The sequence below is a fragment of the Lathyrus oleraceus genome, chromosome 3, assembly GCF_024323335.1.
Source record: "Lathyrus oleraceus cultivar Zhongwan6 chromosome 3, CAAS_Psat_ZW6_1.0, whole genome shotgun sequence".
Taxonomy (NCBI): Eukaryota; Viridiplantae; Streptophyta; class Magnoliopsida; order Fabales; family Fabaceae; genus Lathyrus; species Lathyrus oleraceus.
Genome location: NC_066581.1, coordinates 237,190,051 through 237,214,928, shown reverse-complemented (window position 1 = coordinate 237,214,928; position 24,878 = coordinate 237,190,051). Strand labels below are relative to the sequence as shown.

Sequence of the window (24,878 nt, the reverse complement as noted above, 5' to 3'; positions counted from 1 at the left end):
CGTAGGTATATGACATTTATATAAATGACACTCTTGTACAAAAAAAATTGCAATGCCAATCAAATATAGAAGATGTGCTCTCATAACATGCACTTTGTGGAGCCTCACCTGCTCGTCATTACCTGTAGCTTGATGTGCTATCTGGAGTTGAAATGTATATACCTTTTTCAAGTATTCAAACCTAACATGAGCCCCCTGGTCGTATCCAACTCCTCATTCATCTCCGCTGGATCATCCCCCAAATAGTCTATCATCATCTTGAATGTCTCGTCTTTGGTAATCCTCCAATGACCTAGGAGTCTCCCCCTGATTGGAAGATGTAGCAAACACGACACATCATCAAGTGTGATAGATATATCACCAAGCGGGAGGTGAAATGACAAGGTCTTAGAGTGCCATTTCTCCACGAATGCATTAAGCATCCCATAGTTGATTATAGTATAATTGTTCATGCACAAGTCCTTCATCCTAGATAGGGACAGAGTTGTTTGAAACCAATCTTCATTCGGCTGAGGCAAGCCAATAATCTTATGTTTGTGGTTAATAAACTTCAGCGGATCACGGTCATGCAGAAAATGAAAATCATTGTTAAAAACTTATCAATTAAAATAAACATAAATTAAAAAGAATGAATCCAACTAATGCTACATCTCCGTCTCAGATATGTTTGGCAGTATGGTCTGGGTACATAGGCAGTAGTGGCAACTCGACAAGGCCTCCTCCAAATGCCTTTGAATCAATATCCTAAGCAGCCTCACCATCCGAAGGTGGCCCTGACTCAGTAGCATCAGCAATAAGAGGTAGCACTGACGCAGAAGTATCAACAGTATCAGTGGTAGGATCAACCCAAAAGTATCAGCAGTATCAGCCCAGACTGCGTTAATGGCGCAAATGTACACATGCAATCACAAAAAATAATACTTTGATCATCCTTTTCAGCCAACAAACGTGTTTTACACTATGTCTAAACTATCATACATGCAATTTCTACTTATTTCTATTCTTAATCATCAATTTCTACTCATTTACACAAAAACACAAACTTTTCAAAACATATAAAAACTTATAAATTTCAACTTTGCTTCATTGTTGGATGATGTTTCTAATGTTGATTGATGTTTCCTTGAGATTTGTTGTCTCATTTTGGATTTTTGATGAGAAAATATTTGAGAATTTGAATTGGTTTTGAGAAATATCATAAATGAGTAAGGAGAAATATTATGACGCGATTTAAACTCCAAAATATTTCGAAGATACATCTCCGAAATATATTTGAAGATTCATCTCTAAAATATTTTAACGTTAAATAAGACTTGGATACGTCCGAGAATCCTCTCCAAAATTTATGGACATTTAAATATTTTTGTGTGTAGACTATTACGGTACATTAAGAATTTATCTTTGATTAATAAGAATTATATTTGAAGTTTCTATTCCAACGTTTTATATTTTAAGGACGTGAGGGGAGATATCTGATGCTTGGGAAAAAAAATAGATGGGAGTTAGATTTATTTCTCAATAATTGAGGGGAGGATATTATAATTTCCTCATAGATTTAACCCGAAATTATCTCAACCCTCAAAAACCTGTCATTCCCTCTTTCTCCAAAAAGAACACCAACATAAGCGATCAATGTCTGTCCGTCACTCCAGTACAGAAGCCTCTATGTCTGAATATGATGTAATGTTCTTCCCTCTTTTAAAATTCTAGATGTTTCATTTCAATGATGAATTAATGTTCATAATATTACACATCTCTCCTTCATTTACTTGATTTTAGGGTTTTGAATGATTCAATTTGGGACTTTTTAAATAGTAATATGTACAGAAATATTGGGGCTAGCTAGAGATTTGAGTGTTTTTTAGCGAAATTGTTTTTAGTAACAAATTTAATTTCAAATCTAACTCGGTTTGTAATGATTTTCTTTGCTAAGATGAAAAAATGTTAGTAACCTATTAACACCGACACCTCTGGACAAAAAAATATGTTAGGCGTAATTGTCTGAAATCACCAATATTATGTCAGCATAATTGTCTGAAATCACCGATAGTGTGTTAGCGTAATTGAAACCACCGATACTGTATTAGTGTAATTGTCTGAAATCATCGATACTGTGTCAGAGTAATTGTCTGGATACTGTGTCAGCGTAATTGTCTGAAATAGATACATGTTATGTTCAATTTATTTATTTATTTAAAATATTATGGTGTCTTTACATGTTCACCTAAGTAATGTGAGACTTTAAACAAACTCCAACACAATTACAGCTTCAACATCAACATGAGCATCATAACAAATCACATGTTTGACTTGGAAGAAAAATATTGTATTTTGTAAAAAGATTACTATCTAAATATTTTACATAGATTAAAATCTCATGTATTTGTTCCCCCTGTTATAGCTTCATATTGTTTTTTACATTAGGTGAAAAAGGAAAAAGAGACAACACAAGATGTAGTTGCAAAAGAAGACATTGCAGCCGCATCTTATGTGAGTGGTCAATACTCTATTCCGAATTGCATTCATGTCTTGAGAAATCTAAAGCAAAATGGTCGTTTGTATGGAAAACGATTTAGCTATGCTTTAGAATTGATTAAAGATAGCAAAAATAGAGTCATTGTTATTTCTTTAAAAGATTGCTTCAGTGAACTGGAGGATTGGATAGATTACAAGTTTAATAAGTAAAATCCCGATATTTTTGTTAAGTTTTGACTTTGTTCGAATGTTAAACTTCCTATTGTAATGAATCTGTTATCTTTATTTGCATTTTCTGGTTTTTGTTTTCTACTCAGTTTGTTCTATCAATAGTCAAATTAATCAACATTGAAGAAAGGTTAAAAAAGAGCAATGCACAAAATCTTTTCTGATAGAGTAATATGAAGCAAAGTTATAGATTTTAGTCAAGAAAGTTCATTACATGCACAGAGGTTCTAGGTTCAACTCCTGTTATTGATGTGAGGATATTTATAGGGAAGAATCTTTAAGTATCTGTTAAAGCACTCTTTATGCCATTAAGGTGTTTGTTGTATGGTCTAAGAGAGAGAGTATCAATTTTTTAGCTTCTGATATGCGTCCCTTCAAGGTGTTTGTTGTATTGTCTAAGAGAGAGTATATCAATTTTTTCGCTTCTGATTTGCGTCTCTTCAAGGTGTTTGTTGTATGGTCTAAGAGAGAGTATCATTTTTTTCTTCTATTTACTCTTTTACATAAGCTTATTGGTTTGATATGACAATCTTGGTTCTGAACATCATCCACTACAAAATTACTTTTTGACTTAGCTACCACCAACATTGTTTCTCACATATGGATATGTAATACAATTGTGCTTAAATTCAAAATGGGTTTCATGAAAAATAGTATTGGCTGTTATAGAAATTTGACAGGGACATGTACAGATTTCAAAATGAGTTTAAACTGCATTGGCTAGTTATTGTTTTGGTTTCTATTAACCTTGATGGATTTCATTTTGGGGGAGTATGTTATAATAGATTGGTAGAAAGACCACACCATTGTGTCATATGCATCAATTTTAGGCTTTCTTTTAATTGTCTAACATTTTATATGTTGTTGTTTGTCCTGCAACAAATGCATCTAAGCATTGGGGATGTTGACTCAATGACCTGTAAATGAATGAAAACATATGATCATAGTTCTATCAAACTATTATGGCTAAAAATTTGCATGTAAAATACAATTTATTAAATCAAATACGAATGTCACACGCATTTCCAATATATCCCTTCTCAAGAACTAATTTGGAACCATGCTATATTGCAAGTCCATAGGTGCTAAAGGCAATCAATGAAAGTAACCCCATTTCAAATCCTATAGAAGTTCATTGTAATTTTTTATTGCTTTTTTCTCCCTCAGTAAGAGATGCAACTTGGTTAAATTTAGAAAATAAAGTCAGAGGCAAGACTGTTCATGGTTAAATTATAGGAAGCAGAACAGAACTAAAGTGTTTCAATTATTCAAAATAATTGAATTGAATTGTTAACTATTGGAACTGAATTGAATTGTTACAATTGCAATTGTTCACTATAACATAAATTTGTATAGATTTGCTTGATATAACACATAATTTTTGAAAAATAGAATTGCTCAATGTAATTCAGAAGTTGTCCGAACATGTTCACCGATTGGTTTTGGTTCGTAACAAAACAACAACAATAACAACCAAGTCTTTTTTCACTAAGTGAGATTGACTACATGGATCAACTTTCGTCATAATGTTCTATATAGGTCTATGCTTTTATCTAAATTGTTAATCTTGATATCTTTTAAAATAACTTCTCTTATAGTTTTCTTAGGTGTTCCTATACTTTTAGCTATTTGACTCCTTTCCATCTAATATGCTCTCCTTACCACATAATCTACAGGTCTTTTCTCTGCATGCACAAATCACCGAAGTCTATTTTTCACCATCTTTTCTACTATAGGTGTTATCCCAACACTCTCTCTTTAATATTATCGTTTCTAATCTTATCATATCTTGTCTTACCACATATTCAATACAACATTCTCATCTCTGTTACATTTTATTTTATTCTCGTGTTGATTCTTAAGCGTCCAACATTCTGTATCATACAACATCGCAGATTTTATCGCACTATGATAAAATATTTCCTTTAACTTGAGCGGTACTTTTCTGTCACATAAAATTCCTGAAGCTCTCCTCCATTTCAACCATCCAAGATATTTAAATTGTGTGACTTTTGGGATGATATGATCTCTAACTTTCACCTTGGTTACAAAAACGTTTCTCCTTTTGTTGAACTTGCATTTCATATATTACGTCTCACTTTTGCCTAGGCGAAAACCATGTGTTTATAAATCTCGTCTCCAACCTCTCATTAAATTCACATTCAACTCTCCAAGTGGGACTATATCATCTGCAAAGACTATGCATCTCGGTGCTAGCTCTTGGATGTCCCTTGTAAGTACATCCAAAACTAAAGTAAAAAGATAGGGGCTTAGGATTGAACATTGGTGAAAAACTATTGTAATGGGGAAATCATTTGTCTCTCCATTTGTGTTTGTACACTAGTCGATACCCCTTCATACATATCCTGGATAACTCGAATATATGAAATCATAATCCCTTTACTCGTTCGTGTTTTCCAAAAAAAATCTCTAGGCACTCTATCATACGTATTCTCCAAGTCAATAAAAATTAAGTGCAAGTATTATTGGTTCATCTGATATTGCTCTATTCTCGTCTTAATAGATAAAATGCTTTCATGATCGACCACCCGAGCATAAAACCAATTTGATTCTCAGTGACTTGAGTCTCTTTTCTTAGTCTCTATTCAATAACTCTTTTAATCCTCCTATAATTTGCATAATTTTGTATATACCATTTATTCTTATTGATTGGACCAAAGTTCTCCTCCTCCATTCATCTGACATTTTCTTTAACTACATAATTTAATTTCGCTAAAGAGTTTGGTGTGCCACTCAATACCTCTATCTCCAAAAACTTTCTACACTTCAATAGCGTTGGATATATGACACCCCCCCCCCCCCCCCCACACACACACACAAGAGAATGGGTTGAATTTTGTTTTTAAAAAATTGAGATTGAAAAACATTTATAAATGTTTTTTAGAGTTTAAAACCATTTTAAAAATATTTTAGAAATTAGATGCGAAAATTCAGAGTGTAGAAAATAAAGTGAGAAAAATATATTGTTAATGGATAGACAGATAACACTAGTAATTATAGAGGTTTCGGTCAAAAAAGAAAAAAAGACTTAATTCTCTCCCCAAGATTTTTTCTTGAGAGTATCCAGTAAATCTTAAGAGCTTTTAGTAGGTTGAACTCTCTAATCCCCTTATGCAAGGAAAATAAAGTTTCTAGTTAACTTCCAACCAAACAACGAATTACGGGGAGAAACGATTAGTCTTACTTCCAAACACCAGATTGAAGTGGTTAGCCCCAAAGCTAATTTGAGATTTTACACGAGCTTATCTTGAACCAGTGTAAGCTTTTAAACCGGGTTGAACATACGGACCCAACTGAAGTTTTGAACAGGCTGACCACAAATCACTACGGTTTTATATTGGGCTTATATCGAACCTAAACATGCTTTTAACCGATCTGAGCTTACGAAATGAAGTGGCGCTTTGAACGTGATCACCACGAACCAAGTTGAGATTTTACAACGGACTGATCTCGAGTTGAAGCAATGTTTTGACCGAGATGAGCTTACGAACCGATTTGAGGTTTTGAATAAGATCTCCACGAAGTAAGTTGAGATTTTATATTGGGTTGATCTCAAACCGAAGCAAGTTTTTGAACGGTAGAGCTTACGAACCAAAACTACGACTTAGAAACTAAATCCCCAAACCAAAGTGAAATGAAATTTGACAAATAATAAAAACATGACACAAGGTTTATGATTGTCTATCTAGAATCATCCAATTGATTATCAATATTTGAATACGAGAATATCTAAGTTGCTTTCCTGAAAAGTGGATAAATGTGTAAGACGCACATTTTCCTGGCGTGCGCATCTAGACGTGTTTCTCGGCATGGCTAAGCGGCTTTCTCAATAGAAAGTGAGTCTCCTTGTCATGACGGGCGCCTCACATCTCTATTGTTTAGCAATCCGTGGTTCAACAACTATGCATATCCTTTCGGACTATGATCGTGTATGGGTTGCCTTTGCTTTCGCAACCGACATAAATGTGTTTTTGGAATTCAGATTCAAAAATAAAAAGACTTATGATTCTCGTATTTTATATTCAGATAATCAATTAGGGATCATCTTGAGATAGACTCCCACAACCCATTGCCCTTATAAGACTACTCACACATTGTGAGGTAAACAAAAATTAAACAATGATAAGGCATAACATGCAATTGAATTAAAATGAAGTGATACAACAACACTAAATTGAAGTAAGCTTAAAATAAAGAAAGCAAGAATTGTTATACCAAAGTTGTTGAGCAATTACAAGTGAAAGCAAGAAACAAAAGCTGAAAAACGACAAAGTGGAAGCAAGCAACAAATGAAACGTAGTAAGTGATGAATGATCTTCTCAAGCTCAAGGCCTCTATTTATACTAAAACTAGCCATCAATCATCCATAAACACCCATAAATTCATACAAAATCATTAAAACACACTAACATAATGTCTTGGGGCTTACAAAGGTTCAAAAGTCACACAAAAATGCTAAAAAAACTCAAGAGTTCGTAACTTCCTGGGTAGCAACACAACCCTTGTCAAGGAACATGAACAACACATGTTCCCCCCGACTTCCTTGTATGGGCACTGCTCCAAGGGCCAACATGGACCGTGTCAAGGGATACGACCAGACCGTGTTAGCCATATGAATTTTGTATGGTGAGAGCTCCTTTTTGCACGATCTTCAACCTTTTTTGCTCTAGTTTGGTCATGACCCTTTTATTACCTGAAAACATCAAAAGAACGCAAAACACATAAAATTGAACTAAAATGATGAAAACAAACATGAGAACGAAAAGAAAATAAGCTAGAAATATGATGCACAAACCACTTATCAAATACCTCCAAGCTTAAATTGTTACTTGTCCTCAAGCAACAAGCTTTCTTATAAAAAATAAGGATCAAGTGGTTTTAGTTCTTCAAAAGCTCAAAAGGATGAAATCACGAGTACTCATACATGGCTCATTTGTTCCGATCGGCTAAGACCTAGGTTCCTCGGTACTTATCAAGACTAAAAGCATTACAAGAACACAAGACTGCAAAACGTATACAAACAAAAGTTTCCTTTTTGGCTACCTCTCTAACTATGCTTTGGACTTAAGTCTCTTTTTCGATTGTCCTTCCCTTTTTCGGAGAATGAAATTAAGGCAATTGGGATTATGATCATCACATGCACAAAATGGATCGATAATTTTTTTGTTTTTATACCAGATAAGCAATTACCTGCCGTCTTTATTTGTAGATGAAAATTACACACTTTTGTGTGTTTATTTATTTCCCATTTAGGATCGACGTTGGGGTTCAACCACTGTTGGATTGAATAACCAGGTGAGGGTTACTCAACTTAGAGGTTGCATTTTCTTTTTACCTCCCTTTTCCCATCTTTTTGGTGTTTATATTGTTTCTTTCTCTCAATCAATCATACATACACGTGAATAAAAAATATGCCAGACTTTCAAAATAAACTAATCATGAATTATTTCTCATAATCAGAGTATTATGGTACAAAATTCAAGTTAGAATCGTATCCTACTCAGGAAATTTAGGGTATTAGGGTAATACTGATTTTGTCAAATTTCCTAGGGTCCCCAAAATTATCCTATCATCCCTTCAAACCCATATACTTTCTCATATTTTTCTCAAACTCAAAAACTTTTTCGGGAAATTATATTTTTAACAACTTAAATTTTGGGGGAAATCTAACAACGATACATGCAATTATTCAAACAAAACATCCTAAAACAACACACAACAAGTAAGAAAAAAATGAAAAAAATAAATAAGGGAATATCACCTCAAACTTAAATCGGGCATTGGCCTTAACGTTCCAATTAAAGTCGGGAGAGGTAAGGAAAAACTCACAAAACACCTCATTGAGGAGGTAGGAAGTGCAACAGAAGGTCGTGCACTGACCTCTGAATGTCCTCAACCATGACACCTTTTCGGGCTTGCTTAGCCCATTGCCTTTGTTCCTCTGCTTTCAAGTACTCTATCTCTGAATGCATCAATCCCCATTGATCCTAATACTGAGTTGATGTACCAATTTCTTGATAGGTAGGGGAATTCGTGCATCGGTTTCATTATCCTTGGCACCACCTGCATTGTTAGTCTAAAAAATTGGAAAACCCTATCCACCGATTCCTATTTGGTGGGGTTATCAAAAGGATACAACCAATTTCTCTTCATGCCTACTTTGGTTTTATTCTTGCTAGGCAGGTAAAACATGGGTTTCTAGTTGTCATACCCCCAAAATGTATCCTCCTTTTTCCTACGTTTTACTTTGTCTCATTTGCATATATGGGATCATATCATACATCATCATGTCATTAGCATGACCATTTCCTTTGGTCATAGGTTCACAAGCACAACCATATTCTTTGGTTTGATCTTAACATTAGGGTTTTTCACTTTGTTTTACTTTTTAACTAACCAAAGAATCATAAGAGATGATACTTGTTTGTTCCTTTGTTCATGTAGGTGATCATGCCTCAATTCAAGACAAAATAAATGGTCATTTTGGTCGAGAAAGATGCAAGTGTGGTTCATTGATTCAAGGGTGGTTCGTGTGTTTATTTCCATGCCATATCACTCATTCTTCAAGCCATCCTCAAGATCATTCAAGTGTTAATCAAGTTTTTTTCAAGGGATGCTCATTTCATCATCATTTTGGCTTGGGATGCAAGGAAACTTCAAGTTGGCACAAGTTTGGTTGACCTAATTTGCAAGTATGTCTTACTTTTGGTCCAAACTCCATAACTTCTTCAACTTTCAACCATTTGACAAGCTTCTTTGAGCCAAATGTTCCTAATGAGATCCTCTACAACTTTGATTCAAGGATCAAGCATCAATTTAACCCCTAAAGAACTAAATTTTGGAAGGGTCTAAGTTGCCAAAATGGGCCAAGACCTTGTCATGACCCCCACTTGGCAGCCATTCCATTTTCAACTCAAGCACCCTTTTGGTCTCATTCCTTTTTCACTTTGTCAAGCTCATAAAAAGTTCATTTGATCTAATTTTGGTTCAAAATGCATGAGGGAATCAAAATTCATGGTGTCATGAACATGGGGGCCTCAAGATGCCCAAAATGTGCCAAGATTGCTTGACCAAATGCCTGACCTAAAAGGCATGCCACGACCTCAACTTTCAACACTTACCATTTTCACCTCAGGCCTCCTTTTGAGTTGGTTCTTTTTTCTTTGAATTCATGGCATTGAAGTGAATAAAAGGCGTAAAGAAAATCATAAAACATACAAGTGGGTTCCATTTGGCCTAACTTAAAACTTGCCATGTTTAACTTTTTTTTGCATGATGCCCAAAATTTGCAATTACAGGTCATTTCTCATCTTGGGACCACTTGCACATGTGCAACTTGTTTCTGATGCTAAAACGCGTGCAACCCAACACAAAATGACCAGGTTTCATCATCAAATCACACACCCCATGCCTCACTTCACACGAGCACCATTTGCCAAAATGCCAACCCTAATTCACACGAATTCATATCTGCTTGGCATGTGTGAGCTTTCCATTTCATTTCCTATAAATAGACGATAATTTTGCCTTGATTTACAAGCCTGAATAGCTAGAAAAACCTTGCCTCACTTGAACCCGATATTGCTCCAAAACCAGTTTGTGGTTCCTTTGATTCAAGCCATTTCAACCTCAAATCTTTGCCCATAAAGCTTCATCGGCATCCTCTGAAGCTAATTGCATAATCACTTTTCCTTGAAACCTATTGCATCGTGCTCCCCACTTCTTCCATTGTTGACCTTCAAAGCTTCAATTGGAAAGGTAGCTACGAGTTAAATCCTTGAACAAACAAGTTACCACTCTCTTCACATTGTTCCACTGATCAAAATCCTTCTTCTACCATTATTTTATCTTTCATATTAGCCATTTAATTTTACTTTCAAAACTTAGGGTTCTTCGTGTTCTTGAGCAAAATTCTCCATGCTCAGAGCCAATCAATGGTTCTGATGCAGGGATACATGAACGATGATGTGTTATGAAACTAACTCCATGCTTGAGTGTTGCAAAAAATACGAGTTCATGATTTGTAGAAATCGATTTGTAGATTGAAGATGAAGTGTGGTTGCACGCGCTTTGGTGCGAATTTTAAATCTCAGCCAATCAAAAGCTTCCACGCGTTTTTTTCAAATATTGTAGTCATTGGCACCCTAATTTCTTTTTATTTTTATTTTCTTTTATTCCTTTTATTTCCAAATTAATTTATCTCTCATTTAAAACATTTTTTATCCAAACTTTTTACACAAAGTCTCTCAAAATATTTTGCATCACATATATTTTTCTCACATTTTTTAAAATCATTTTTGCATTCATTAATATTTTTATTTCATTTTATTTTTAAATTTTTTTTATAATTTATTTTTCAATCATTTTAAAACCTTTTTGCATCCAACTTTTGAGATCTATTCATGTGCAATATTTGGGACTTTGTATAATTTTCTTGGCCATTTATTCATTGATTTACTTATGGTTTAGAATTTTCTCTTTAATTTCCTATTTTAAATCCTTTTAAACCTCTTTTAGTTCATTTTTAATTCAATTTTGTCTTTCTTTTGACTTTTTTTGACTTTGGTTACTTGGTTGATCAAATATTCAACATTTCTAACATCTAACACCTAACATCTAAACTTATAACACTTTATATTCTTCAAACTTATATTATTGTCATTTATTATTAGACTTCATACATTATTCATATTATCTTGATCATCTTATACTTCTTATCTTGTGTTTGGTTTGCTTGACAATTTCAATGAATCAAAACATGATAAAATGGATAGACTTGATCCTTAAGACCCATGCTAGACTTGGAGTGATGATTCACACTTTTGGACTTTTGACTTAGGACTTAGACATATGCTTAATCTGGAGTGACCTTGAACTCATTGACCTTGGCCCTTTTGACTTTGTCCTACTGTTGAACTGTTGAGCTTGTGATTTTTGTCATTTGCTTTGTTGTTCAATGCCTCTACTTATCACATTCATCTGTCTAGGTTAGCACACATTAGCACACACATGACTTTCTCTTGGGCTAACTAACAATGAGACCTAAGCTCAGTACACTTGCACACATATGACTTTCTCTTGGGTTACCTAACAATACGACCCTAGGTTATCTTGGTATGATCATGCATTGTGTGTTTTTTACCCATATCCTTCCCTTTGATTTAGCTTAATCAAATTGCATTTGATCAACTAGACCCTTTGACTTTGCAAATTCCACGTGTCTTTGTCAAGTGACTATAAGTCCCTTGGTCACTTGATGGGATTTGTCTTTGTTACTTTTGAGCTCAAGCTTCCCAACAAGTATAAGAGTTCAAGCTCCAGTCAAGGCATCAACCATCTGCCTCATCCCTACATAGCATCCCAGATGACATGTTTCAACATCTTGTTAGACATTGATAAGGATTGCATGCCATGAGCCTTAAGAAATATAGAAGGGGTGAGAGGGAACATTCCTATCCTCATTCTGAATATTTTGAGTACGAGACGAATGACCTAGTTCCTCAGAGTATTTATCTCTATTAATAGACTTTAGTGCAATTCAAGTCAATTCATTGTCAAGCAGTTAACCCTGTGGCTTTCTTTCTTTTCTCTTTGGTTTAAACACCATAATTCATATTTACACCTTTATGGTTATATACCTTTAGATTTCTTTTCAGGTTGACACCTTCATGGTTATATACCTTTGTTTTTCTCCTCTTGGTTTAAACACCACAATTCATAATGACACCTTCATGGTTATATACCTTTGTCTTTCTCCTATTGGTTTAAACACCACAATTCAGGTTGACACCTTCATGGTTATATACCTTTGCCTTTCTTTCTTGGTTATTTCACCACAATTCAGGTTGACACTTCATTGGTTATATACCTTGACCTTTCTTTTTTGGGTTGATACCTTCAGTGGTTATACACCCCTTTCTTGGTTTTGACACCACTTTTATCTTTCTGTTCTTGGTTATGACACCACAATTCAAGTTGACACCTTCATTGGTTATATACCTTTACCTTTCTTTTTTGGGTTGACACCGTCAATGGTTATACACCCCTCTCTTTATTTTGACACCATTCCTCTTACCATGTCGGTCCTAGTGCTTTAGTAAGACCCTTGTCATGTCAGTCCCAGTGCTTTGATAAGTTCCTGCTTTCTCTCTCTTACCATGTTAGTCCCAATGATTTGGTAAGATCCTTGTCATGTCAGTCCGAGTGCTTTGACAAGTTCCTGCTTTTTTCCCTTACCATGTCAGTCCCAATGCTTTAGTAAGATCCTTGTCATGTCAGTCCCAGGGCTTTGACAAGTTCTTGTTTTCTTTCTTTTTCCTTGTTAGTCCCAGTTGCTTAGGCAAGCCTTCCTTTTGGTTTAAACACCACCCGTGATCTCTCTTTCTTTCAGTCTTTGTCCTCCAAACTACAGAGCTCTGACTTCCTTATTTCACTATAAAGATACGTAGGTATGATGATGTGAATCCTTGGCGAACACTTTTCCTTCTTTTCCCCCATTTCTTTCTCTAGTTCCATGAACTACGAGGCTCCGACTTTCTCATTGCACTATGAGAATACATAGGCATGAGGGCCCCAATCCTCCTCGAGCATTCTTTTTCTAACCCATTTTCTGTTTTGCAGGTACATGAAGATAGCAACACCCATTCAAGCAAGATACATCAAAACGGTTCCCATGGAGTACCATGAATGTGAGGGGTGTTAATACCTTCCCCTTGCATAACCAACTTCCTCACCCGTTTCTCTATCCCCTTTGGGTTTTATCGATATTTTCCCTTCCCTCTTTTGGGATAAATAAAGTTCGATGGAGACTTTGTTGTATGTTCGATTGTGCGACACGTTCGGGTATATTCTGGCTAACTTCAGTTTGCGACTCTGTTGGGGATTGCAACCTAGTTTCTAAAAGGAGCCGAGCCTAGTTTTTTTTGTTTTCTTATTTATTTGGGTGCTTATTCTCATGTTTGCCTGCTTCTATGTTTGTTTATTTCAGTTATTTTATTGCTTTAGATTTTCATTTTGCTAACCCTTTCTAGATATCTGTATTTTGCTGTTGTTGGGTTGGGCTGATGGTACTTGAGAGAAGCTCTACACATGAGCTTGAGTATACACACAGGATAGACTCGTGGATAGTTGTGTTGACCTGCATTTTATTCATTGGTTTGGCGCGAGACCCACACCATACTAGATTCACTTGGGGGTACTTTTGTCCTGTGAGAATTCATTACGGTAGAGTATTTTCACTTACATCCATGACTCTGGGAAGCCTTTTAGGGATCAACTTTGAAGACTAGTACATACCTATGAGTGGGATATTGGGTTTTTGCAGGAAACCAAGCTCCTACATACCATGTTTCTCATGTGACGTTGAACATACATCAAGCAGAATGTTCAAATTATCCAGAATGTGTCATGCTGTTGCATATCATTTGCATATCATAAATCATATAACTTTTTTTGTATATGCATTTCAAGGGAATCCGAGAGCCTAGTTTGTTACCAAGTACTCAGGGATAGCATGAATCCTGGAAGAAAAGGTATGTTCAGTTACAAGTTTGTGGAACCTCAGTTGAAGGCTTTGAAGGGTTTGAGAACTCATTTGGTTCTGGATCATAGAGAAGATTTCATGAAGGCCTATGGGAATCAACTAGTACTCTCATCAATAAAGTGAACACTACAACAATCCATACTTTGGTACAATTTTATGACCCTCCTATGAGGTGTTTCACTTTTCAAGATTAGCAATTGGCTCCGACATTGGAGGAATAGTTACAGATCTTGAGGGTTGGAATTAAGGATCAGGTTCCTTTCGTTAGTACCAAGGAACTACCCAAGTCTGATCTTTTATACGAAGCTCTACATTTGGAGAAGAAGGAAGTAGAGCTCAACCTTAAACCAAAGGGTGGAACTCATGGTTTTACTCTTAAGTTTTTTGGCGGAGAAGGCCATTTCCTTTGTTGATGTTAGGAGGTGGAATGCTTTCAACGCTATTTTTTATTTGCTCATCTATAGGATTATGTTATTTCCTAGTATGGAAGACTTTGTGAACCTTGCATCTATTCACATCTTTCTGTCCAAGAATATGGTTCCTACGCTTCTTGCTAACACTTACTACTCCATTCATGTAAGGAATCAGAAGAAGAAGGACACTATTGTGTGTTGTGTTCTTCTGCTGTATATGTGGTTTATTTCTCACCTGCCCAACAAGGGTCCCTTCCTTGAGAAAAAAGACAATCTCAAGTGGTCTCAGAGGATCATATCTCTGACTACTGAAGATATTTTATGGTACTCTAGAGCTTATGATGATGTCAAGGTCATTCTTAATTGTGGTAATTTCCCTAATGTGCCCCTCATAGGTAAAAATGGTGGAATTAACTACAATCTGAGGTTGACATTACGTCAGTTATGTTATTCGTTGTTATACAAGCCATACCCCGAGCATGTGAAGGAGTTTGTTTTGTATGAAGAGGTTGACAATCCGGAGTTGCTAAAGAAGATCGTCAGAGCTTGAACGGAGGTTCATCTTCAAGGAAAGACTGAGTTAGGGAAAAGGAATTGCATTGCCAAGGAAGCTTATACGCAGTGGGTCAAGGACAGGGTTGAAGAAATTATGTTGCCATTTCCCTCTGAGCCATCTATGAACATCCAACAACATGTGCTTACAGTTGTTCCTACCTCTGAGATTGAGAGAATCAAGGAGACTATCAAGAGTTTAGAAAAAGAGAATGTTGATCTCCGATCTAATCTTGGTAGGCTTACGAGGGAGAAAGAAGACTTGGAGCTTAACCTTAACCAAAAGAGAGCAATGACATCCCAAGCAGTGGAGGAATACCAAGAGAAGTAGGTCAAGAGAAGGAAAGTATATGAAGCCTTAAATGAGACTATTGACAACCTATTTGCTAAGAAGAAATAGCTCACTGACGCACAGTATCAAGCCTGTCAGATGGAGATCAATTGCCAAGACCAGCTTAAGAAGCTTCGAGTATAGTTAGAGAGTTGCAAGAAGGAGTTAAAAGAAGAAAGAATCCGTACTAAGTAGTTGGAGATTTCTTTATTTCAACACCAAACTAAATTCGACAAGCGGTTTGAGGAGATTCGAGGGTTGAAAGATCAAGCGCACAAAAGTAAGAATGAGTAAGAATGGAGATTTCTCATCCTTACTCTGATTATTTTGGAAACAAGATGCTTGACTTGTTTGTCTAGAATATTCACATCCGCCCCTAGACTTTAGTGCAATCTAATCATAAACATTCTTTTCATAAAACTCTTTTCCAAGGTAAAATCAACACAATCCATTGAACTCATTTTTTGTGCCTTAGGAGACCATCTCGAAAACTCTTTTCTCAAAGGTAAAATCAACCAACCCATAAATATTTTCTACTCCGAACTACAAAGCTATGATTCTTTATCACCCGATGAGTGATACATAGGCACAAGGACCACAATCCTTGGAGAGCACAATAATAAAAAACCCAAAACCCCTTTCTTTCACACTCTTTTATAAAAAAACAGAGTAAAAGTAAGCGAGATAAATACTTACGTACGTGGACAACCTAAATGGTTCCCATGGAGTACCATGGACATGAGGGGTGCTAATACTTTTCTCTTGCGTAATCGACTTCCGAACCCAAGTCTCGACTGAGAAACCGATTCTTTATTCGTAACTTTGTGTTTCCCGTGCACACCTTTTTCTTTCGAGGGTTTTATCGACTATTACCCCTTTCCTTTTCGATAGAGGAATCCTTTAGTTCGGTCCCGGCTCCTCGCTCCCTGAAACCCCGGTAGCGAAAACTATCTAGTCAACATATCCAAGGGTCTCCATTGAGAGTCAATTGCTGACTCTCCTGAGTTGACTCCCTCCCTACTCTGGGCCTTTTGCGCCTTTGGACTTAGCCCTTTACTTTTTGCACACCCTTTCTTTTTCCAATCAACACAGAGAACACCCCCTTTTTCTTTTTAATTTAATCCTTATTTAATTAATTAATTGAATTGTTTTATTTAATTTAATTACTTAAATTTTGATCTTATCTTTAATTTAGTCATTAATTTATTTTAGTTGCAATTTAATTTTAAACTTATTTTAAAAAAAAACTTGTTTTTATTTGTTAATGTTTTAAATTCATAAAAAGTAAAAAAAAAATACAAAGATATTTTAGTTAATTCATTTTAATTTAGAAAATGCAAAAATAATTTCCTTTTTATTAAAATCCAAAAATCAAAAGATTGTTCTTTAGTAGATTTCTCCATTTATTTTAGTTTAGGTTTTTACTCTAAATTCAAAAATACCCAAAATATTTCTTTAAAAAAATACAAAAATAATTCTTTTTCCACTTAAAGTAAAAAAATATTTAAAAAATAGCTTTTTATCATTTTATATTCTTTTACAAAAATCACACTTATTTTCATAAATCAAGTTAATCCCAACTCTTTGGAAACGAACATGTGGATGAACATCTACCACGTTCCTAAGTAATTGACTGGTTGACGCGCGCTGCATTGATCGATTAGTCTAATTCAAAACGATTAAAATTAACTTTAACATATTAAATGTCTTTTGTGCCCTCGTGCACTTATCTAAAAAACTTTTCATAAAAGGATAAGTTAAGTCATTTTGACACGAAATACAAATGAGCGCTTAAGGCTCCACAGTGCGAGCATACAAGCCAATGTTTAAATGCAAGCATACGATTTAAACCCTATTTTATAAAATCAACCAACGCACACTATTTTATACAAACTACGATGCTCTGATTTTTTCACTGCACTTTGAGAATACGTAGGCATGAGATTTTGAAACATTGTCGTGCACACTAATTAAAAAAAACCTTTTCCCCCCTTCTTTTCTAAATATCATCTTTTTTATTTTTTGTATATATTTTATAAATAAAATTAACACTTGCAAAAATTCCTTTAATAAACCCTTAACCTTAAAACTATAGAAGGTTTCCGTTGAATACAACGGATGTGATGGGTGCTAATACGTTCCCCTCGCATAACCAACTCTCGAACCCATATTTGGTTGTGAGGACCATCTTATCCTTTTCCTTTAAGGGTTTTATCGTTATTTCCCTTTCCTTAGAAATAAATAAAATTCGACGACGACTCAGTTAGTCATCTGCAAGTGTGCAATGCACTCGTGAGACTGTACTTTTAGAGATGCGATAATACCTTTATATCATAATACAAAAAGAATAATCTAACTACATATAAATAACACACACATAGCTTTTCATCTGACGTGAGCTAACTCTCAACCTTATAACAAACTTTAATGTCTCTAACATCCCTTAATCACTAGGGGTTGTCACACATTTGTACTTTTAGCAAGTAAACTATTGATTTGCTTAAACATTTGAATTTTCTTGGTTTAGAAAGCTTCAAGTTGTTACCCACTTTGAGATATCTCATATATTAATGTCAAGAGCAAAGTCTTTTAGAATTCTGCATTCTTTGGGTAAATCTTTTTGAGGTTGTTTTTCGTCTTATATACATTTTTACCTTTTAAAATTTTTCCCATAATACCTACACAATTAATAACTCATACCTCTACCATAATTATGAGGTTAATTTCATCATAGGTAAATTGTGCATATTCATCTATAGTCATGGTCCATTTTTTATTAACCAAAAAAGGTTTTACAAAAAATGTTTTTCAAATTTAGTAACCTTTACATATAGAAGAATCAAACAGTGTTCAATACCTTTGTTATGCAGCTTATTCGATGACTATTCAAGTGAGGTAGAATATAATGAACTTATCGCCTTTAACTTTGAACATGCATTTAAACGAGTTTAGTTCCATGTTGAGCTGGTGTACACGCTCGAACACGACAATGAGGTAGGTTTTGTGTAGTTGCTTTTTCCCATATTTGACTATCATATCATCAATGGAGACCTATAACATGTCTCCAATTTCTTCCTTGAAAATACTATTTATCATTCTCTATTAGTTCACATTTACATATTTCAAAACAAAAGGCATGCCATTATTATGATCTTTCTTGTGCATGGGGATTTGGTTGTAACTGGAATATGCATCAATGAAGGACAATAATTTGTAGTTGGCTAAGTTGTCCACTAGCCTTTCTATGTTAGGAAAAATGTATGAGTCTTCGGGCAAGCTTTGTTCGTGTTGGTGTAGACGACGCCTTGCTTTATTCACTGGCACGATATTTGACAACCACTCTATGTAATTCAGTTTTAAGACAAAATTAGTTATAACGAGTCTATCGATAATGTTCTAGCCAACCTCAACCTTCTCTAATGAATAAAGGTATCTTCTCCGAGCAATGTACTTGGAATAATGGTTAATGTTGAGTTGATGGAATTCCACACTAGGGTCGATGCCTGCCATCTCCTTAGGTAAGCATGCAAACAAGTGTGTGTTGGCCTTAAGGCACTTGATGAGTCTGTTCTCCACATACTTGGAGATATTCACCCAAATTTGACTATGCATGTCAAAATATCGTCGAGCTGAAAGAAACGAATCCCCATGTGGGATTGACATTGGAATCTTCATTCTATCTTAGAAGGGGAAAGATCTATCTGAGTTATACTCGTCCTCAAACTTTGTTTCTTCTAGACATATGTCAAAGCCTATGACATTTTCCCAGAATCAATGGCTTTATTCTTCTCGATTTCCTTGCTAGTAGCTTTTCCACTTGGTTGTTGTATGGTTGAGAACGAGCCGAGTAGTTTTCTCATGATGTGAGGCTTTTCTAAACCTTGCTTCTCTCTTAACAAGTAATATGGCCTGAAACTGTTCTAAAAGATTCAACATTTTAACTTATAATTGGCTCCCTTGACCTCCACGGCTTCTTTGGTTAACTTGTCGATGTACTCACTCAAGATCTACTTTTTTCTCCATAGAATGGCAATGAGTTCGTTTGTTATCTTCACTTAACCCTTTTGGGAATTCGAGAGGAAAATGAACTCTCAACTTAGTGTCCTCCAAGAGCTGATGGATTTGTCCTCCGGACCGTTGAACCAAGTCATAGCGGTCCCTTTCAACGTGAGAACAAGTGTTTGCACTTAATCACACTTCTGGTTTGATGGTAGTAAATAACAGTGTCCATGTGATCGACTTGCTCATAAATTTAATTATACAAGTTTATAAATATAAGTTTAACATACAAGTTTATTAACTATACATAAAGTTAACATTATTTTATAAATATAAGTTTGTTCAACTTTTAATTTAACTAAACATTATAAATTCAATCAATTAACTTGTTTTTACTAGTCATTAGCAAGCTTAGCTTAAAAATTATTCATTATAAGCTCGAATGTTAAAAATTGCACCCTTCAATTTAAATTAATTTTATATAGAAGAGAGAAATTATGTATAAATTTATAATATTGATCTTTGATATTAAAAAAATTATTAATATTCTAGTAAAATTGTAAGACAACTTATAATTTAAAACAAATACTTTTTATAGTATCAATATTTTTTATGAAATAACATAATTTGAAATGAATGAAATAGTTTATCAGTTTTATAAAAAAATAAGTAAAATGACATCTTCTTTACTTGTCACAACCAATTCTTTAATATATATCATTTAATTTTTTATTAAGTACTATCTTCTGTTTTTTTATAAGTCGTTTTAAATTCTTCATATGTATTAAAAAAAATTATTATTGTCAGACAAAAAAGAAATTATGAAAATTTTTATAATATTATCTTTTATTAATTATATGAAAAAAAAATTTTAATTGTTGAAAATAAAGATGATAATAATTTTCTTAAAAATATAATATTAATAATTTTTTGATATTACAAAATGATATATATTTTAATATAATTTATTTTTTCAAAACGACTGCCATTAAATAACGGAGAAAGTAACATGTAAAAGTTTTCAAATAAATTTTAGTATATGAATAACGTTAACTCTAAATAAGATTTCTTATATTATGTTAATTCATTCTTAGCTCGATTTAAAAAATTAAAATTTAAAAGTAGTTTTAATGTTTAATAAATTAATCATTACAAGTTCCAAAAAGTGAAAGCGTTTTCCCCCTAAACAGTTTGGAAAACCGATGGTTAAATGACTTCTTTTTCAATAAAAAATTGTATTGAAGAAATAAAGATATAACTATAAATAAGTGTAGAAAGAGGTGAAGTGATTATCGGTAACATGAAACCTAGTGCTTAGGTCCACCAGAGACAACACCAAAGAAGCATACATGTCTCATGTAATGAACATGAATTACTCCTATTTCTTTAGTCTCGTGATGAAATTGTTACATTCTAAATTTTACTATATAAGGGATGATTGGATCTACCTAATGAACTGGTTTTCTTAGAGCCACTGGCTATTTCTAGATTACTTATTGTGAGCTCTACAATTTCCAGTGGCTATTTTTATCTTTAGTAATAATTTAGAATGTAACAATTAGATAGATTACTTATTGTGAGCTCTACAAATTAAGTTCATTATGCAAGTTAATGATAAAAAACTAAGGCTTGAACAATGCACAGACACGGCTACATTTAACCGATATTGATTCTCTTAGAGCATCAATATCATCTATATAAGTAAGCGGTCACACAATTTTTTAATAACATTGTATCATAGTTTCTTGGATAACTGCATTGAATTGAGAGTGATCAAAACTTTCGAGAGTCTCTACACAACTACCATGGCTTTGCCTTTTTGACTTTTTGAGTTATATTTTTTATATATTAGGTATTAGTAGTACTAATAATTTATAATATTATTTATCACTTTGTAAAACAACATTTATTTTATGACAATTTTTTTAAACTAAAAAAATATTTATTTTGAGACAGAAGAAGTATTTAATAGTAAATTAAATATTTATTTCTTTTTGCATGCACCAGGTGTGATGCTTAGGGTGGAAAAAAGGCATTCTCGTCCCATCTAGGCCCGTTTCATAAAAGTTTGCAAAAAATAGATTAGGAAAGAATGGGAATTACGTAGGTCTCAAGCTTAGGACTTTGCTATGCGCTGCAAAAATTAGAACACGGTGAAACAGACGCGCTAGCACTGCATCTTTTTAATTTAAAAATTGAAAAAAATTAAGTTCGTCGCATCTCAAAAAAAGTACAACCTCACGAGCGTGTAACGCTCGTGGAAATGGTTAAATAAAGTTGTCACAGAATTTTATTTATTTCAAAAAAGGAAAGAGAAAATATTGATAAAACCCTTAAAAGAAAGTAAAAATGGTCGTCGCAACCAAATTTGGATTCGAGTGTCGAGTACGCAAGGGGAATGTATTAACATCCATCACGTCCGTTGTACTCAACGGGAACCATTTACTTAAATTTGCCATTGGAATGTTAGATTATGTTGTTTGTTATCTTCAAGTGGTAAAAGATTCAAAAGGAAAAGAAAATGGGTCGTAATTTTTTTTATTAGGGTGCTTGACAAGATTGTGGGTCTCGCTCCTACGTATCCTCAGGTACGATGATGAATTCAAAGCTACATAGTTTTTTGTAGAAAACTACGTGTTGATTTGTTTATTTTATTGCACAAGTGTTTAAATCACACTCTAGCGGTTAAACGTTGGCTTGTATGCTCACAGGGGAGGCTTAAGCGCTTGTTTGTATTCATGTTAGAACAAACTAAACATTATTCTTTTTGAAAAGGATTTTCGATCGCACGAAGGCGAGAAAATATGTTTGATGTGTTAAAAGTTCTTAGGCGGAAGACGAGTATTCGAACAAGACAACAGTGTCCAAATACTCGGGGAAAGAGAAAGTCTACACTCAATCAATCATTTTTCTTCTAATTTATTGTGAAAAATATATGGCGAATTAAGTCAAGGTTCGTTAACGGAAGACGATTATTCGCACATTGAGCGTTACAGCCAGTGCCCAAATAATCGAGAAAGAGAAGGTCTACACTCAATCAATCATTTTTCTTCTATATGAGAACCAACTAAATTCGGTTAATTATTGTGTTTTAACACGGAAGACAAGTATTCGTACAATGAGCTCTACAATAGTGTCTAAATACTTGAGGAAAAAATATGTATATACCTAATTAGTCTCTTTTCATCTGATTTATTGAGAAAATGATAATAGGCATTTAGTTTGATCGGGAAAATACGCTCGATGTTGATCTAGGTTTTAATTTGCGTTGCATCGAATTAATTGAAACGAAAATGATTTGAGAAAAAAATCCAATTTTTGTTTGACCAAGAGCTTTTTAACTTAGAAAATACATTTATTTAGGTCACTTTACCATTTAATACTTAATTACAAAGTTAATTAACAAAGTAAATGGATAAAGACATGATTAAGAGTTTACATGGGTAATGCAGGATCATTAGAGGAATATGATGAAGCAAATAAATAAACAAAAGGGACAATATAAAATTAGTTAATTAAAATTTAATTAAATCCATTAATTAGGTTAATTAAAATTAATTACCATAACTAATTAATCAAAGTAATTAATTCAATTATTAGTTAAGTTAATTAAATTAAATTAAACAAATTAATTAATTAAAACAAATATAATCAATTAATTTAAATAAATAAAAAAATGCAAAAGGATGGGGTTGCATGATTAATATGAGGGTTATGGTTTTAGCAAGCATTCATGTGTGGTCCAACCACTAAAGTCTCACAAAAATAAAATAGTAAAAAAAGCTAAATAAAAACACATGCTGCAAAAGAAAGAAAATAATTTCTTATCCCACCATATAGGATGAAAAAACACCATTTGAAAAATCCAAAATGCCCCTCAGATTCTAGAGATGCATCTTCGGACACACCTTGTCTTAAATTAAAACGTATATTATTTCGGGGATGCATCTTTGTAATATTTTAAAACATACACCACGCATCCCACTCTGAAAAGAATTTTACATGTTTAATATTTCGGAAATGCATCTTCGTTTAGGGTTTACGGAGATACATCTCTGTACCCTATATGAATAGTGCATGTTATGTTTGTTTTTTGGTTTATCAAGATGAAAGTGATGATTTATACACGTTAAGAACCCTGTTATATGATGAGATTTAAACCATACAATTGATATGTAAAAAATGACATATATAAATCCAGATGGACTAAAAATGACATATAAATAAATTCGAAATACACGATAAAGTAGAATGAAGTGAAAATAAAATACAATCCATAATGAATCCAAAGTACAACTACTATATATTATTGCACTACTATGTACATTATACTACATCTCCTCTAGATCCTCTGGATCCTTGTGCTCCTGCAATCTCCATTATGCGATGACATCTAGGCAAGATATCATGAACATGATCTAACTGTCTCTGCTCCTCCTCTAGTATCTCCTGATGAGCTGCCCATGGTGGATCTCCTGAAGCAGCCTGCACCATATGGATATGACACCCTGAAGAACCACCTGATTTACCTGTCGACGTAGCTCTAGTCACTCTCAACTATGATACTTCGTGCCTCCTCCGGTACTAGAGACTAAGATAATCATCAAACTTGGAATTCATTTCTCTACGTGTCATAGTAGGAGGAAGAGAGATAACAAGGTGTCAGGGAATAGTCTGAGTGTAGCCAAATTTTTGCATGACACACTCAGGAAGATGAGGAGCAGTGAGACGTGGGCCGCAAGTCAACTATCCTGAGTATAACACTACATCGTCAAATGGACGCACCTCATGGTGATCAACATAGTTTTTGAAGTGTATATCCTCGCAAACCAAGCGGTTAAGATATACTCTGAACGACTCTATTGCCTAGTTCCCTCTGAGCAGGGAAAATGCAGAAGCACACAGAATATCCTCGGTGTATATCGGCACACACGAACAACCGAATATATGTGGGAAAAGATGTAGGATTCAAGCCTGAAAAGCGTTAGAACACACGAATCATCAGTAATGATGTTGACAAAATGAAACAAAAATGACACAAAAACATTAAAATATCAATAAATATTATCGTCAGTAATGTGATGTTGCTTGTGACCTGCTTCGTCTTCCACCTACATCCCAATTGTACTCATGGATCCGCTCGAAGTCTTTGAAGTACCGCAGGTAGACGACACCTGTATAAGTGGAACTCTTGTCCATAAAATCATAATATAGCGGGTATGCTCTCATAGTATATACTCTATTGAGCCCTATTTGCTCATCATCGCCTATAGGCTCTTAAGCTCTAAGAATTTCATATGTATATACCTTTTCCGTG

The 24,878-nt window shown here is 34.3% G+C and overlaps 1 protein-coding gene across 1 annotated transcript; it reads left to right on the top strand.

Annotated features, from left to right (window-relative positions):
* The first annotated feature begins 1,450 nt into the window (after positions 1-1,450).
* On the top strand, positions 1,451-2,766 carry LOC127126574 (uncharacterized). Its single transcript, XM_051055520.1, has 2 exons — positions 1,451-1,680; positions 2,425-2,766. The coding sequence occupies exons 1-2, from the start codon at positions 1,633-1,635 to the stop codon at positions 2,683-2,685; spliced, it is 309 nt and encodes a 102-aa protein (XP_050911477.1). The 5' UTR covers positions 1,451-1,632; the 3' UTR covers positions 2,686-2,766.
* The last annotated feature ends 22,112 nt before the right edge of the window (positions 2,767-24,878 follow it).